Genomic DNA, 16,367 nt, shown 5'->3' on the forward strand with positions numbered 1-16,367 from the left:
AGCACAACTCATGTCCATTGCATTGCTTCGCACTGGTGTGTGATGTGATAAAACGAAGAGAAAAGACCTCTCGTCCTCTTCTTACCAAAAAAAAGTTCAACACAAAACATACGTTCTTTTCCTTCTTTTCTCAACAAGCCCTATTAACGCCAAAAGCGCCCATACACATACATGTGTCCTACCCATTAGGATCGCTAGTGCATCTTCGCTCTCCTCGCCTTGCCTGGCCGTTTGCTAGCGCCACCACCGCTGCTGGGCTTACCCTTCATTTTGCGAACAGAGAAACCCCGGCCATCAGCGCTAGACTGTGCATCGTTGCTCTTAGAATGCCTCTTCTTGCCTCCGAAACCGTATTTTGCATCTTTCTTCTGGCGCTTGGCGTTAAAGGCTTTACCATCGGCGCCACCGCGGCCGGCGCGACGGTCAGACTTGGAGTCCTCAGCTGTGGCGGCGACGTCAAAGAGGTCTTCTTCGTTGGTGGAGGTAATGTCTGCGCCTTGTCGCTCTGTCATATTTGTTAGTGTATACATCTTTGCAGGTGGACTCGAAAACGTACTTCGCTTGAGGGTGTTAATCTTGTCCATGGTATCCCGCTTTTCCTTTGCGCGCTCCTGCATCTTCGCGACCTGGACCTGCTTGCCAAACTTCTTCAAGTCTCTCTGCTTGCGCGCCTCAGCAGCCGCCTTCTTGCCAGCCGCGGCATCAATCAGCTTCTGCTTGATCTTGCCCATGTGTTCGTCGCTCTTGACCATCTCCGCAAAATAATCTGCGGGTCGTGAAAAAGGCACACCCTCCTTCTTGAGCTTTTGTCGCGCCTCCTTGACAGAGGACAGGCACTGCTTGTAGAATGCGAGCTCGCGGTTGAGGTCATCTTCAACATCGGGAATCTCAACGGGCTCATCCGTGGTTACAGATTGGTGTTCTGAGAAGGCGAGCTTCGAGTAAGGCAATTGTATGCGGTGCAGGGCGGCGGTGAGGGCGGCGGTGTTGTTGATTGTGAGTCGTTGATGGGGGATGATGTCGCCCTTGTCTTCCGAGGCGATGGAGTCGAGATCTGAAAGCGCAATGTCTTCTTCGTCGTCGTCATCATCGTCATCCTCGTCCTCTTCATCCTCGTCCTCGCCTTCTTCGTCATCCTCAGCCTGCATCTCCTCCTCATCCGAGCTAATGTCGCTCTCGCTGTCGTCGAGGTGCGAAAGGTCGACCGCAGGTCGCTCAGACTCCTCGTCGTCATCGCTCTCATCCTCGCTACCCTCCGTCTCCCACTCAACCTCTTTGACGGCGGGCGCAGTCTTTGGCGACTTGCCTTCCTTCTTGTCCTTCTTCTCCTTCTTTGCCTTGCCATTGACCTTGACCTCTACCTCATCCAGCGGCACTCCTCCCTCCTCGTCATCCTCATGCGCTTCATCCCCATCGCGCTTCTGTTTCCGCTTCTGCACCTGTTTCTCATGCTTGCGCTGCTTCTCAAGCTTAATATTGCGCCCTTGCTGGTGAATAAGCGCAGTCTTGAGCTTGCTTTTCCCCATGCTTGTCGTATTTTTTGCGCGCAATAAGACAAACTATCAAAAAAAAGTGTTGTAATGTCGAAAAGTGAAGTTGCAATTCCTGGGAGGCGCGGAAACAAAAAACGTTAGTGTCCAAGCTTTCCCAAAATTTCACAATTCCACAAGTTTGCCCAAAGGGCAGAAAACCAGCAATTTTTAGCGTTACGCGCTAGTGATGCTCACCGCCTTGACAAAATAGGAAACTGACCGCGGCGTCCGAATAACGAAACACGTGCTTTCGTGTTGTGCCCCCCCTTCACACCGCCCGCCGCCCGCACCACCCGTAACACGCGACATCGATTACAAGTCCATAGTTCACCAAAAAAAAACCCCACACTACTTCAAACCACCCATATACACTTTTCTTTATAAAGCAACTCACACCATGGCAACCCCCCAACCCCTAGGCGACCGCTCCCAAAGCGACACCGCAGTACGTCTTCCCTTCCCTTCCCCCACCCAACCATATCCGTACATCCCCTCCCAAACTAACAAAGTCCTATCTTAGTCCGTCTCCTCAAACAACCCCGAAGCATCAGGCGAACTCACAGCAGTCGTAGACGACCTGCTCAACCAACTGAATACCAAATTCAACTCGATAAGTAGCGAGTTGCTTTCAAAAAGTAAGTATGAAACCCCCCAAAGAAGATAGACATTTCCCTGTTGTTTTGAAAAACGAACGATGTGAGTGGCATGGAGAGCTAATGATTTTTTGTTTATTTGTAATTTTTTAGTGGATGATATGTCAAGACGACTTGATAATCTCGAGGCTACGATTCAGAGTGGGGATGGGAGTAAAGGGAGTGGATCGGGGAAATGAGATGGGGTTGGGTATTGACTGGAGAGTTTACGAGTATCAACGGGCGGGTTCTCACGGCTTATATGTTTGTTGGAGTTTAGAAGGTTCGATAACATGCATTTACAACGCTTGCAAATTGATATTCAGTTTGATATATCTACAAACTAGCTTATCTATGTCTCTTCTTGTCATTTCCTTGTAGCGCTCTTGCACCACGTGTGTTCTTATCCTGTTTATCATAACGCATCTACGCCAATGGTATCAACATCTCCCCAACGTCATACACCACTACACAAGACGAGTCGTCTACAACTCAGTCTTCTCTTCCTCACCAATGAACTTCTTCAGGATGTTGCTCCTGCTCATCAAGTCATCCATCTTCTCAGGTGCGAGGTTGCCCTTGGCAATGAGGCCTTGCAGACGCTTGAGCTCCTTCTCAGCGTACTCCTTGTTGGCACCAATCTTCGAGAAGACCTTGACGTAGTATTGTGCGTACTTGTCCTGCAGGGTAGCAGCAAGAGTCTTGGCCTCCTCGGCTCCATCGGCCCATGAGTCCTTGAACTTCTCAATGACGGCGTTGAAGGCCTCGATAGTGCCACCAGTAGCATCGAGACCTCCACCGACAGCACGGTGAGTGCCAGCGTTGGCGTTGAGGAAATCGATAAAGTCCTTCTCATCGCGAGCACCATTGTATGGGAGAGCCTCGGTAGAGCCCTTGGCAAAGTACTTGATGGTAGGGTAGCCAGAGACACCTTGTTCCTGAGCAAGGGCCTTGGAGTTCTCAGCTTCGGCGTCGACCTTGGCGATCAAGACATCGGGCTCGTTGACGAAGTCGTTGGCGAGAGTCTCCCAAACGGGGGCGAGGGTCTTGCAGTCTGTATGCACGTCAGCAAAGGACAACTTGACAGATTGGAAGCATAAAACGTACGTCCGCACCATGGAGCAGTAAAGGCAACAAGCACATTCTGGTCCTTTCCAACCTTCTCCTTGAAGCTCTTGTCATCAAGGTACACAACCTGGCTGGGAAGCTTGGCCTTGATCTTGGGCTTGATGGAAGTGTTCTCAGTAATGAACTTGCTCAAGCTCTCCAGATCACGTCCGCCCTTGTAATCGACAGGCTTGTCGGTCTTTCCATCAAACCACTTGAGGGTGGGGAAACCTGAGACGCCATAGCGCTTGCCGAGCGACTTGTGGTTATCCGCGTCAACCTTTGCAACGCTGACCTTGTCACCGGCGTGCTGGAAGACGGTGGCGAGTTCCTCATAGACGGGGGCAAGGTTCTTGCAGTGACCGCACCAGGGGGCAAAGAACTCTACGAGGGCGGGCTTGCCGGACTTGAGGACAACATCATCGAAGTTGGAGGGGTTGAGGTCAATGACGGCCTCTGCCGAAGCAATGGCGGGGAGCAGCGCAAGTACCGCGGGTATGAGGTTGCGGAACAACATTGTAGGGGTTTGAGAGGAGGAAGCTCAAAACGGTGCAATTGGGAGCTCCAAACTTATGTTGAAGAGCGGTGGGGAACACGGAGTCGAGCTAGAGGGCTTGCCTCCAGGGTCCTGCGCTGGCGATCGCTTAGCACGCAAGGTGTCCTCTCTTACCCAGCCATCTGACCAGGGTTTACAAATCCACCGTCACTGCAACGAATGGTTTGATTTCAAATCTTGCCACACAAAGCAATTGCTGATCCTGGTCTTGGATGTGGGTATGGACACGTGAAAAATAGTTACTGTATGGATACCATAGGCTATTCTCTTCCATACAGAGAGCTACTAGCCACCCCGCATCCCAACTAGAGTACTGTATGTATACCGAACCCATCAAAATGCAAAAATAGATTATACTTATATTCTCAATTCGGGGGTATCATCACACGACACTAATTCAACGACATCTTCCAATGATTTCCTCCCGTCATCCCATAACTCCCACTGACCGTCTTCTCTTCTTCTTCCTCCTTCACATTCTCCGTCGCCTTCTTTGCCTCCTCAGCCTTCTTCGTCTTCTCTTCCATCGCTTTAACCTCCCCACCGGCCTTCTCCACCATCGCCTTCAACCCCCTCACATCCGCACCCCTAACCTCCTCCACCTTCTTCCCGTCCTTGAATAGCATAAATGTCGGCATAGCCGTGACGCCATATTGCCCCGCTATTTCGCGCTGTTCATCGACATTGATCTTAACGAAAGCAAACTTTCCAGACACAGAGTGTGTGTTTGAGAATTGATTGTAGACGGGCGCGATTTGTTTGCAAGGTGGACACCAGGTTGCGTAGAAGTCTGCGATGAGGTAGGTGTGGGCGTTTAGGAGGGTGCGGAAGTGGAGGGGAGCGGAGATTTCTGTTGGCATGGTTGTCTTGGGTGTTCAAATGCTTCTTTTTAATGTAATACTGGAATATGTTTGTGGAGTTGGGCTGGGTAGGTTGGGAGCAGGTTGGTTTGAAGTCGTGACTTTTTTTTAAAAAGTTGCAATGTTGTAGAACATTCTATCCGTACTGAGCAAAGGACCTTCTCGCCGGCCCCAAATTTGTAATCGACGCAAACATCACGTGTCGCCATACTTGCTTCTTGTGGTAGTCGGTGATAGTAATAAGTAGAGTTCTGATTACACAAAGTGTATTTGCACATTAGTCACATACGCCCGGAAATGACTTTCATATCACATGTATCCCGCAAAACAGCGCACCCATTCTGCTGCACGCGACCTTGAAATCGAACATACGTATATTCGACACACGCTCTACAAGGACCAAAAAATATCCAGAAACCACAAATGCAGTCCAGCCCACAACGCCCTCGCTATGCAAACATTTCATCACGCATACCCATCCATCTCATACCGCCACTCATCCCCCACCCCTGCCCAAGATCTCCTCCCTCTCCAGCACCTCCGGCTTAAACTTGATCAAAAACACCGTCTTCCCAGGCCAAAGCCCCTTCCCATCCTTACCCTCCTCCTCGCCTACACTATGCGCCGTGACACCCTCAGTCGGGAACCCCGCACCGTCACACACGCCCTCGATAATGCCCGCCACAAACGCCGCGCAGTTGAGACTCGACAGCTCCTTTGGTAGCGAAATGTACTGGTTGACCATGGGCTCGTTATCGAACAGCATATACTGTCCTGGGTCTGTGCCCGACTTTTCGAGGGCGTCGGCGGGGCGGCCAAACAGGTAGCGGTACAGTTGTTGAGCAATAAATTGGAGGAGCGGCAGGATGCGCGTGGGGCGGATCGAGGCGAGGGGGTTAGCGGTGCGGGAGAGGAGGAGGTCAAGGAGACGGAGGCCGATGGGGTAGCCTTGGCTGTTTAGTCTAAAGCGATGTTAGCATAGCCATGTCCTGTATGTATGCAGATAGAGAAGGCGTGGGGTTTGCGCGCAATGAGAAATGTACCTTTGCTCCAAGCCACCCACGTCTTTTGCGCCCTTTTGCGCATAGGCAATCATTTCGATGAAGAGGTATGCAAAAGCTGCGCGGCTGAGCTCTGCATTCTTGCTCCGGTTCAGGTTGCGGTCGTATATCGTCTTCTTGTTCGAGGGGTACCGTAGGCCCGACCCTTGACTGGGCGTCCCGTTCATGGCGAGGTTGTGGCCTGGCGGCGGCAATTGAACTGCGGACTGCGGGCGGGCCGTGGATGCAGACGGGGATGCAGATGCGGATCTGGCTAGGGCGGCAGATTGCGAGTAGGAGCGTTCGCGCGGCGTGAAGTGCGAGGGCAGAAGTGGTAGCAAGTTGGACATGGTTGGCTCTCTCGACCTCGCCGGAGTGGTTTGGCGGAGCAATGTGGGTCGGAGGGTCGTGCGGCGTGCGTCAGACTGCAACTGACTTGGGAGCGATTATGAGGCTGGAGATGCCAAGCATGAGGACGACGACAGTTGTACATATATCATCGTCCTTCCCTTGGAGGAGTTGCAACTGAAAAACGGGCCGAATGTATCCACAAGTATCGAATACGAGTTTCTGGAGTATTACACATTATTTGATTATCATCATTACCATCATCATCATCATCTTCTAGAAGCGGTGAACAACTACTCGGCGCTTCCCAATGCCCCTGTAGATACATACACCTCTTCATCATGACATGCTTTCGTATAACGACAGGGAGCCTCCAAAGCACGCCTGGAGTGCTGACCGTCATTCCCCACCTCTCTCTCGATATAGCCATTCAGTCCATTGAGCATATCCTCGGACACCACCTTCACATTCCTCTTCTTCTGTGAGAACCCACAAGAAAAACCTAACCACTCTTCTTTCCAAGCCCACGCCATTCTTTGTACCATTACTCGATATCTACAGTCCAGTCTATCTGGCGCTGGTTCAACTCCACGATGATGCGCTGAACGTCGACACGTCGAACCTCACATTCAATCGGGACCACAACAACAGTATTATCCGGATCGATAGCAGCATCACGCATGTGCGGAACGCCAGACTGCTCTGTTTCAAGCTCTGCGCGAAGAACTTCATTCAGTTTCTTTTGTTCCTGCATCGCAGCCAGAGTATCATCGCGTTCCTTCTTCATTTTGCGTTGAGATGCGAGATGGCGTTGCTTGGCTTCCATCGCTTCTTTCGCTTTTTCCTCCTCTTTACTGACAGCTTGCTTAGCATTCTTCACCTTTGTGTTTGCACCTTTGAGTTTGTTAGCCTTGCTCTCGTTGAGTGCCAAGGAGGACATTCTCGCGCTCAGTCATCTTTTGCGTCTCCTTCGGTTGAGCGTTCTCTGCACGCAGGCGTACCGTTTCGCTTTCCAGGCGATTAATGCCGCGCTGGATGTCGCGAGGGAGCTTCGAGTAACCTCTATCTCTGGATGTCCGCTGATCCAGTTCTGCAATGGTCTTGCCATGCTCTTCAGCTTGTGCCTTCCAATAATCATACTGTTTACTGAGATGTGCAATGGTGGATCGAAGACGCCTCTGTTCGCTCGCTCCTTCTTCCAGCTCCTCGTCGTTCATGTCCGCCGCCCGCAATGATTCTCCATGTTTGGCTTCAGAGACTTCATGCCTGTATGGGTAGGCCGTCAAGTTGTCCAGGCACAAGTCAGCGGGTTCAAAGAAAAGCATGTCTAGATTGAAACTCATCTGTCACTAGTTAGTATTAGTGGATCATGGACCATTGATGATACCGTACCGTGAGTTGCAGCCAAGTTAGTAGAGTCAATGCTGCAGGTTGCAGTGAGAAGAAACCAATGTGGATGAAGTGAGATATATACGTAATGGGACAGCGCACCAACCGTACATTCATCGCAAAATCAACTAGCTCGTCTTTCACTGCGTCGCCCGCTTGGCAGAACTCCACCTCTACTTAACGCAAGGCTGTACAGGAAATGAGACATTATGATGATCAGGACAGTCCAGGCAGTACATTGAAGCGCGGAGCTCAGCAGAACCGTATTCGTAGCGATTTACCCACCCATAAGCTCGACTGCATACCTCTGCTTCATTCTAGAGCACCCAGTCTGTCTATTACGCGTACGAGGTCTTTCACTCGGAATGGTTTGGAGATTGCGTCATCCATCCCGGCCTCCGTAGCACGCTTCAGCTGCTCAGGTCTTGCGTTTGCAGTGACAGCAACTATTTGAAGGTGTTTGTTGATCTGTCCATTGTTTTGCGCGGTGCGTATCATCTTTGCACATTGGAGACCGTCCATGACAGGCATTTCAACGTCCATAAGAATGACATCGATGCATGAATCTGAGGCAGTGGTACCTGGATACGCCTTCCAGTGTCGTGAAGTCTTGATAAAGTCAAAGGCCTTCTGTCCATTGTCTGCCGTGTGAACAATATAGCCGTGTTGTTGTAGCTGCTTCTTCAAGACGCGTTGATTGACCATGTTATCTTCAACAAGAAGAACACTCAACTGTCGTTTGTCTCGAGACTCGCGGCTTTGTGGACCGACAGGATGTCGAGAGGTATTACTAGCTTCTGTGGGCCTACTGGGTGAGGTAGGAACAATAAGAGCAGATTCCGGTGAAACTGCTCGCGAAGCTTTAGCATAAAAGGCGAAAGTTGATCCTGCATTTTCTTGCGATGCGAAACCAATCTCTCCACCTTGCAGAGCTACGAGTTTTCGGCTAATGAAAAGTCCCAACCCAGAACCGCCATACTTGCTGTATGTTTTGGGGGAAGCTTGTATGAACCGCGAGAAGATACGTTTCATGGAAGCAGAGTCCATACCACAGCCTGTGTCCTTCACGCTACACCATAGATAGAGCTCCTGCCCATTTGCTGCTATAGCTGCCTTGGCCTCTTCTTTTTGCGAAGAGCTTGGAGATGCTACCATCATCAAGTCGGCGAATATATCTGTCGGGCGAGAAGAGGAAGCGCCAACACGGAGAGTAACATTTCTAGTTTTGGGGCTATCTTTTGTGAATTTGATAGCATTGGCAACCAAGTTTACGAGAACCTGCATGATTCTGCCTGGATCTGCTTCGATCCAGTCAACCCCGAGCTGAGTGAGAGAGGGATCGGGTGTTATTGTGAATGTGACACCAGCCTGTGTAGCTTCGAACCTGAACGTGCTCTCGACTTGCTCGAGAAAGGTCTTCACTTGGAACGCCGAGGGACATATCTCTAGGAGGTTGGAGTCGAGCTTTGAGATGGAGAGAATGTCGTCAATGATTCGCTTTTGATGTACTGTGCAAGCCATGATAGTGTCGGCAGCTTCAATCATGCTGCTCGTACATTCTTGAAGTCGTTTCGTGGTCGTTTTGTGGTCTACGTCACGCGCATTTTGACGGCTTGTGCGGTCGAGTATCAATTTCATTTCGGAAAGCGAATGCGACAAAGCGTCTGCACAGTGCATAACGGCACCTAGAGGATTTCGAATCTACGACGTGTTAGACGATAATTTTCACTTGACCAGATAGAAATACGTGCCTCATGACTAGTCATATCGACAAAACTACGCTAGGTTAGTTGACTAACACACCCTTGGATAGAAGAGCACTTACTTTTCTTGCTGTCGCTTGGATTCAATAGCCTCCTCGAGCTTTGCACGCTGAAGAAGCTCAGAGTACTTGAATTCGCTGATGTCGGTAATTGTAGTCGTTGTTTGGAGAGAGCCATCGTCTACCATGTCTGGAAAGGCGGCAAATTGCACCCACGTGTGCTCCGAGTAATTGGGCGCTCCTTTGCGAAGACTTTTCAACCGAATGTGAAAGCTCTCAGGCTTTCGAAATTTGAAAACATTTTCCAGGCGTGCATCAAACTCCGAAACATCCTCAGGGAAAACAATGGAGCGAAGTTGAATACTCTTTACTGGCGTTGAAGGATGACCCGTCATCTGAAACCAGGCCTTGTTGACAAAAGAGGGCTTTCCTTTCTCGTCAAACACCAGAACGCCGATATTCGCATTTTCAATGAAGTTCAAAAGACGCGATTTGTTCAGCCGAACTTGGTCCGAGGCCCCAGCAGCATCGGCAGTGGCCTCATATTCGATCTTTTGTTGAACGTCGAGGGCTGCTACACAACCTGTAATGCTTACAACCCCAAGTGCATTATCAAGCATAGGAACACAGGCTATCTGTATCCATTTTCTTTCACAGCCATGAGGCCGAAACCTTACTGCGAGTGTTGTTGACCGGCCATCCACCAAGGATTGCCAATGGGATGTTAGAAGTGGCTGATCATCTTGCTCGCAAAGCTCCATTAACATTGTCTGATACCGTACATCAACGTCTCTGGAACAACCACTCAAATTACAAAACGCTTCCTATTTGCCGTTAGTATACGCATTTTGACTCGCTTTCTTTTCTCACATTAGTTTGCGTCAGCTTTCCTGACAGGGTACATTCGAAAAAACCGATACTTTTGCTAAAAGGTCAGCACAGCTCATGCCTATGATGCGGAAGACTAACCTGGCAGCTTCGATTACTTGCAACATGCGCTGCATCTTGCCTGTCGCCAACACAGCCTCTTGTTGCCTCAATTGCATTTCCTTTGCCAGCATCTCCTTCTCTTTTGCTATCAGATTTTGGTCGTTTTCTTTCGCAAGCCTCCTAGTCTCGGCAATTGTAATTGCTGCTACACTGCTGCAAAAATGTTGATGCAGCGTCCCCACCCATGCCTGATAAGAAGAATCATAAGGACACCGTGGTGCCAGTCCAAGGATCAATACAGCGTAAACGTTTCCGGATTTGCCCATGATACTAGGTAGAATGACTGCCTGGTGAGAATCATCGCCATAGCACCGGTCCCTAGATGCATGGCACATCTCTGATGGCAAAGATCCGTCTGTTGCATGAAGGAGCTCAGGAACACGCAAATCAACGGCTTTGTAGATAGTCTTAACCCATGCCTGATTCTCGCCGCGCTTGATCCTTGGTGGGAGCGGTGTTGTGAAGGAGCCGACAGTGCCAGCAAGTTTGAATTCGTCGGTGCTAATCTCATTCGATATGAATCCGGTCTCATGTTCACGTACGAGCTTACTGTCGGCAAAGTATATGGCCGCAAACGATATATCACCATTACCATTCGATATACCACGCAATGTTGAAGCCCACAAGGCATTCAGATCTGTGGCATCTTTGGAAGCACGACGAATGTGATCTAGCGACCGCTCACGACGACGCTGCAGCACTTCCTGGGTCGTGTCGTAAGCTGTGACGTGGTACCCATCCAAGGATAATGGTAATTTTACCATTGTCGCTCTGAGAAAAACCTCCTGGAGAATGCCATGCTGTGGGAAGAAGCAGGGTATTTGGTTTTCGTTGTCCAAGCCGGACCCGTCATTTTCTGGCTGTGTGAGTCTTGGTATTGCGGGACCATGCCCAACCATTGCAGTGTTGAGGGCTATTGGTCTGCCTTGGTACAGCGGGTGATAATCGCGGAGCAACCTGCCATATGCTGTGTTGTACAATATGGTCGAATCACGGCCTAATAGGAATATTTGGGGCTGGGGGCTGAGCATGGCCAGGTTGATGAGCACCAGTAATTCGCGAGGCCATTCTGCAATGGGTCCAGGAGCGGTATCGGCCCAGTTGAGCTCGCGTATGTACTGAAGGTCGGAGTCAATAGCGGAATCCCCGGTCGGTTCAGTGAGGAACGACAGGTGAGATTTAGCACCTGCATGTTCAGCAGTCTCCAGCTCCGTCGACATGGTTGTGTTGACGGATACGCGACGTCAAAAATACCCCGTGGAAGCTGGGAAGTGGGTAGGATGGGGGCTGTTATCAGGGCAGACAGCCTCTGATGGCTGGAAGAACGAAGAGGTCAGCAGGCAGCGAGACAGACACCTCCAGGTCCTCTATACCAGCAAGACCATGCGAACAAATGGCTCTCGGTCAGTTCTCGGTGAAGTCCGTCCTGGATGCGGTGGGTAGCCGATGGCCGCATCTAAATTGCCGCCCACGCACCCTGGTTGGGGGAGCTTGACACCGACGCTTGAGACATGACCGCAGTTGGCCCGCGTGAATCACCGGCCATCGACAAAGGGTCGCGTGTAGTGTTTGGAACTATAGCGTTGCTAGTCGCGGGTACCTGGAAAATTTTGAACCGGCGATTTCGAGAAGATTGACCAGCGGCACTGGCGAACTAGTCGAGGGTTGCTAGTGTACACGGCGTGTGTGTAAACTCGTGTCTGCTAGCTGGAGCATTGTACATGTTGAAGGAGGCAGAGGCTGTAGTACTGCCGACACAGCCGCTCGATTGTGTCATGATTCGCTGCAGGGACAAATACCCCCGTCCTCGCTTGGCGTCTGGAATGACGAAAAACGCGTGTAGTTCGCCACTCGATGACGTCGGCCTGGACGGGACAGCCTTCGCATCCTGACTAGCTCCCGTTATTAGGCATTTTTTCTCCTGACTTTGGTTCGAGTAAGCATTAGCGGAATCCATGACGAGACGCAGACTTGCTCGCAGCTTCGCTCAACAGCTGCAATTTCCGTTGCCTTTGCTGTACGCCGACGTGGTGGTCGTCTGTTGTCTGGACAACGCCGGCTCCTGGCGGTAGCCCCCATGTCGATCTTGTCGAGTATCAGTGTACGTACATGTACATGCATGGCATGGCAAGTGTTATTTAACTCCGTTGACATGCGTTATTTGACACGGCGGCTTCCTATACAACTCTAGCGCTTATGTTAGTGCAATAACATATCCACTGTTGTATTCTATCTTTTCATGGCTAGTCTATGATACTCTTCTCTCGCACAGAGTATCTGCGCACCTTCGCGTCGCAGTAAAGATAATGAGTATTCTGTGAGAATATCCGTTATTTATATGGTATACTATTACTTGTATATCTTGTCAGACTTTCAAGTCTGTCTCTATAATATCTACTACGGTGTAAAGGTATGAAAATGCAAGGAAATGTTATCTTCTTTATGCAGAAGTCAAGATTGAAAACCGTTTTAAACCAATCTATTTTGGGATACGACGGGGTCCAATAGCCCAAATCAGCGAGGCCAAGTGCCTTCCGCCGCATGGCATGTGAACAAGGGCTACTGTACTGAAAATTGCATAGGTAATAAGTCGACCACGAACTCGGCGAAGATGTGCACAATGTCTGGTATTATAGGACAGCCAACGCTATAATACTGTGCAGGCTGACACCACCTTCACGAAGGTGATATCTTCGAGATGATTCGGAAGGTCAACGTCCGCGTCCAACGGTACTTGGCAACGTTAGAACCAAACCGGGGGTAGCCTCATCAACACGTGCTGCAAGGACAGCGATATAAGTACGTAGTGTGTACATGTGGACTACGTATGCACGGGGTGATGGGGTTATGTTATCAAAACGGAGTTGGTGCCACATAGGTCACAGCTCAACAGGGGTTACTGTTGTTGACCTCGCCCGCTTTGAGAATCGGATCGACCCCTCAGACCCCACAAAAGATCACCGTTTCTCTGAGCCGATTTCTAGCCATGCATGGCGCGATACAACCAGACCTCCCATCGAGCAAACTTTATTGGTTGCTATACGCGGCGGTTGTATGGTGTTGCACTGTGCTTTTAAAATTGTTCAGGTTTCAATAGATACTCACAGCCATTACATGAAAAGCCATTCCAGAAGTACGATGGAGCAATCTCCTGAATCTCCATACTCTGTTCGCCCAGTGCAGTTGTCGCCTATGATGATTTGCATAGTGCTGACCGGCAATTGACCCGGAAAAGAAAAGTCGGCGAGAAAAGAAACACTTTTGTCATCGTGCATGCTTCACGTCTTGCCTGGAAAGAAACTAACGAAATTGATATGGGCAATAGGTTGAATTCTCGGATTGATTGCTAGCCAGCAAGTCTCTAAAATCGGTATCTTGAACAAGGTGCAATGCCGAAAGGAGAGTCGTGGAGCGCCAAACATTCCGAATAGCTGCATCGAAGCTGTTGTCGGAACGCTGACCACATTACCGGAATATTCTTCTTCTATACGACAACATAGCCTTTACTTACTTTGGTATTCGATAATAGCGCTGCTCAGGACCCTGTATGTCAACCTACAGTCTACCTGTAGCTTCTCAGTAATCCTCTCCATACCTTCTGCATCGATTCAGATTCCGGAGCACACGGCGTATGGCGCATTTCAAGTCCGCACCGGAACCTCTTGGCACGTGATATACGATCGTTAAGGGCCATGTCGTTGCGTTTCCAATACGGACTTCGGAGTCGGTTGTTCCGTGATCATTGCGCTCGTTGCCTTTGTGCTTGCTGAAAGAAATCAATGCAAAATCAAATCAAGTACCAAGCGTCCCCCCAGATACCACTCGAACTACTATATTTCAGACGACAATACGTTGACAACAATGCTAAGCAATCACTTGTTCACGCTACGTCATCATACGAAAAACAACAACAATAGCAAGGATGGGACCAGGTACGTCAGTCTGCCTCAAGAAATTTCATCTGGAAGGGATGGACTTATATTATCTGAGAAAGTAGTGCATTGCACTATACACAATGGCGTGAGCTGGTGTGAGGGCTGAGAATCAACCCTGTCCCGTCACCGTCTGACGTCAAACGTACCTGCCCTCAACGACCACAAACAGCAAGTTGATCAACTCCATGAAGCACAACCGCTCCCTTTAGGCCGCATTTCTATGGGAGATATCGTATAGCTAGTTAGTGCATGGGCACTCGGAGACAAGGAGCAAAATCCAGGAGCCCAGTGTTGCGGATTACTCAAGCTAGTAAACCCACAATTTCCCCCCGCCCCCGCAAAGAGGTCAGCGCGGCCCCCCGTCTCGTCTCCACCTCACTTCCTTCCGAATAGCTGGATGCGGTGCACACGATGCCGGATCAAGGGCAATTTTCCCCTGTGGAGCGTGCTTATCCCAAAGCGCTTCCTTCAATCCCGTATCCAATGCCCAATGAGCTGACGAACGGGAAATAGATCCCGGACCTACCCATATGGCATGACTTGTCTCTCGCGGGGTATAACTCGTGCCACAGGGTAAGTACAGCGCGCATCTCCCGCCAACGAGCGGAACCGAGGCTAACTAGTGCTTTTGATAGTATACAAGAAGGCGAGGCAAGGACACCAAATGTCTGCCATTGAAAGCGCCTTCGCGACTGCGATTGTTGATCAAGAGACACACGACACGAACCAACTGGGATCAGGGTCTGGAACCAGTACACCTAGCACGGGACTAGAGCAATGCGCGCAGCACGATACTACGGAAAAGAGGATATTCGGATTGAGGATGTGGAGCAGCAGGGGTGTGGAACGGGGCAAGTCAGAGTAACGTCTTCCCCTTCTTCCGATGGTGTTGTAATAATGGACGAGGAGAACAATGTCTGATATGTGTGCAGATTGCCCCGGCCTACGTAGGCATCTGCGGTTCAGATCTCCATGAGTATCTCGGTGGACCTACATTTGCACCAACAGAGCCTCACCCATGTACCAAAGACACGATTCCCATCACCCTCGGCCACGAGTTCTCAGGCGTTGTCACAGAAGTGGGGTCACCCGACTCTGCCTTCTCGGTAGGCCAAAACGTGTGTATCCAACCAACGATATACTGCGGAGCGTGCGAAGCATGTAAAGCAGGCTGCGAAAACGTCTGTGTTAATGGTGGCTTCATCGGACTATCCGGCGGTGGCGGCGGCCTAAGCGACTCGGTCGTCGTACCCGAAGGTGCAGTCTTGCATCTGCCACCCAACATTCCTCTGGATGTAGGCGCGCTAGTTGAGCCTTTGAGCGTAGCCTGGCATGCCGTATCCGCCGCACCAGTAACTCACGATTCGACCGCGTTGATCCTAGGTGGCGGCCCCATCGGCCTCGCCATCGTCCAATGCCTCCTCGCCAAAGGTGTGGGCAAGATTATCGTCAGCGAAATATCCGGCACCCGCCAGCGGTTTGCAAGAGAATTCGGGGCGCATCACGTCTTGTGTCCCAAGACGTACGACGTTGTCAAGATGAGCAAGACTCTCAATAATGGGGCTGGTCCAGATGTGGTTTTTGACTGCGCGGGGGTCCCGGCTAGTCTCACGACTGCGTGTACGGCTGTGCGACCGCGGGGTACAGTTGTTAATGTGGCTATTTGGGAAAAGGAAGTGCCGTTTAATCCCAATTTGCTGGTTGCACGCGAAGCAAAGTATACAGCTGTGTTGGGGTATCGACGGGAAGATTTTCAGGCTGTGCTGGATTTGCTGGCTTCCGGTGAGTTTTCGAGAGGTGGATTTGTGTTTGGCGCAGGTTATTAACGTGTTTTTGTGCAGGCAAGTTGAAACCGAGTAAGATGATTACGAGAAAGATACAGTTGGATGATTTGGTGGAGAAAGGTATCAAGGCTCTTATCCATGATAAGGAGAATCAGGTCAAAATTTTGGTCGAGGTTGGGGCGATGGGCCGGGTTGATTCTGCTATACATTGACGGGGGGTTGTGTTGTCTGGTGGTCTAAACATTTTTTTTGTGTCGGTAGAAAACACATGACTAGGTTGGGGAAATGTTATCTTCACACAGTATCTTTTTTTTATTTTAGAATATCCCGCATCTAGTCCATGCATATATCCCGATATACTTCTGTACGGCTACAAATGACATTCTGATCGTCACGCTACCACCCCACCGTCCTTTACCTCGTTGAGCCTAG

The 16,367-nt window shown here is 50.2% G+C and overlaps 8 protein-coding genes across 8 annotated transcripts; 3 read left to right on the plus strand and 5 right to left on the minus strand.

Annotated features, from left to right (window-relative positions):
* Nucleotides 1-194: 194 nt before the first annotated feature.
* COCCADRAFT_99503 (uncharacterized protein) lies at nt 195-1,526 on the minus strand (the record flags this gene model as incomplete). Its single annotated transcript, XM_007715399.1, has 2 exons — nt 195-505; nt 557-1,526. The coding sequence occupies 2 exons, from the start codon at nt 1,524-1,526 to the stop codon at nt 195-197; spliced, it is 1,281 nt and encodes a 426-aa protein (XP_007713589.1).
* A 403-nt stretch (nt 1,527-1,929) lies between these two features.
* On the plus strand, nt 1,930-2,364 carry COCCADRAFT_6109 (uncharacterized protein; the record flags this gene model as incomplete). The annotated part of the gene is made up of 3 exons (XM_007715360.1): nt 1,930-1,977; nt 2,053-2,167; nt 2,279-2,364. 3 exons carry the CDS (start codon nt 1,930-1,932, stop codon nt 2,362-2,364), a joined length of 249 nt encoding a protein of 82 aa, XP_007713550.1.
* A 285-nt stretch (nt 2,365-2,649) lies between these two features.
* On the minus strand, nt 2,650-3,788 carry COCCADRAFT_6110 (uncharacterized protein; the record flags this gene model as incomplete). The annotated part of the gene is made up of 2 exons (XM_007715361.1): nt 2,650-3,218; nt 3,272-3,788. The coding sequence occupies 2 exons, from the start codon at nt 3,786-3,788 to the stop codon at nt 2,650-2,652; spliced, it is 1,086 nt and encodes a 361-aa protein (XP_007713551.1).
* A 431-nt stretch (nt 3,789-4,219) lies between these two features.
* Nucleotides 4,220-4,687, minus strand: COCCADRAFT_6111 (uncharacterized protein; the record flags this gene model as incomplete). The annotated part of the gene is made up of 1 exon (XM_007715362.1): nt 4,220-4,687. The coding sequence occupies one exon, from the start codon at nt 4,685-4,687 to the stop codon at nt 4,220-4,222; it is 468 nt and encodes a 155-aa protein (XP_007713552.1).
* Nucleotides 4,688-5,183: 496 nt separating this feature from the next.
* Nucleotides 5,184-6,077, minus strand: COCCADRAFT_99454 (uncharacterized protein; the record flags this gene model as incomplete). The annotated part of the gene is made up of 2 exons (XM_007715400.1): nt 5,184-5,649; nt 5,731-6,077. The coding sequence occupies 2 exons, from the start codon at nt 6,075-6,077 to the stop codon at nt 5,184-5,186; spliced, it is 813 nt and encodes a 270-aa protein (XP_007713590.1).
* Nucleotides 6,078-7,776: 1,699 nt separating this feature from the next.
* Nucleotides 7,777-11,436, minus strand: COCCADRAFT_37897 (uncharacterized protein; the record flags this gene model as incomplete). Its single annotated transcript, XM_007715401.1, has 5 exons — nt 7,777-9,149; nt 9,212-9,240; nt 9,290-10,050; nt 10,097-10,151; nt 10,196-11,436. The coding sequence occupies 5 exons, from the start codon at nt 11,434-11,436 to the stop codon at nt 7,777-7,779; spliced, it is 3,459 nt and encodes a 1,152-aa protein (XP_007713591.1).
* A 1,627-nt stretch (nt 11,437-13,063) lies between these two features.
* Nucleotides 13,064-13,441, plus strand: COCCADRAFT_99470 (uncharacterized protein; the record flags this gene model as incomplete). The annotated part of the gene is made up of 1 exon (XM_007715402.1): nt 13,064-13,441. The coding sequence occupies one exon, from the start codon at nt 13,064-13,066 to the stop codon at nt 13,439-13,441; it is 378 nt and encodes a 125-aa protein (XP_007713592.1).
* A 1,487-nt stretch (nt 13,442-14,928) lies between these two features.
* Nucleotides 14,929-16,147, plus strand: COCCADRAFT_99498 (uncharacterized protein; the record flags this gene model as incomplete). Its single annotated transcript, XM_007715403.1, has 3 exons — nt 14,929-15,012; nt 15,084-15,933; nt 15,993-16,147. 3 exons carry the CDS (start codon nt 14,929-14,931, stop codon nt 16,145-16,147), a joined length of 1,089 nt encoding a protein of 362 aa, XP_007713593.1.
* Between the last annotated feature and the right edge of the window lie 220 nt (nt 16,148-16,367).

The sequence above is a fragment of the Bipolaris zeicola genome (genome assembly GCF_000523435.1).
Source record: "Bipolaris zeicola 26-R-13 unplaced genomic scaffold scaffold_104, whole genome shotgun sequence".
Classification (NCBI taxonomy): Eukaryota; Fungi; Ascomycota; class Dothideomycetes; order Pleosporales; family Pleosporaceae; genus Bipolaris; species Bipolaris zeicola.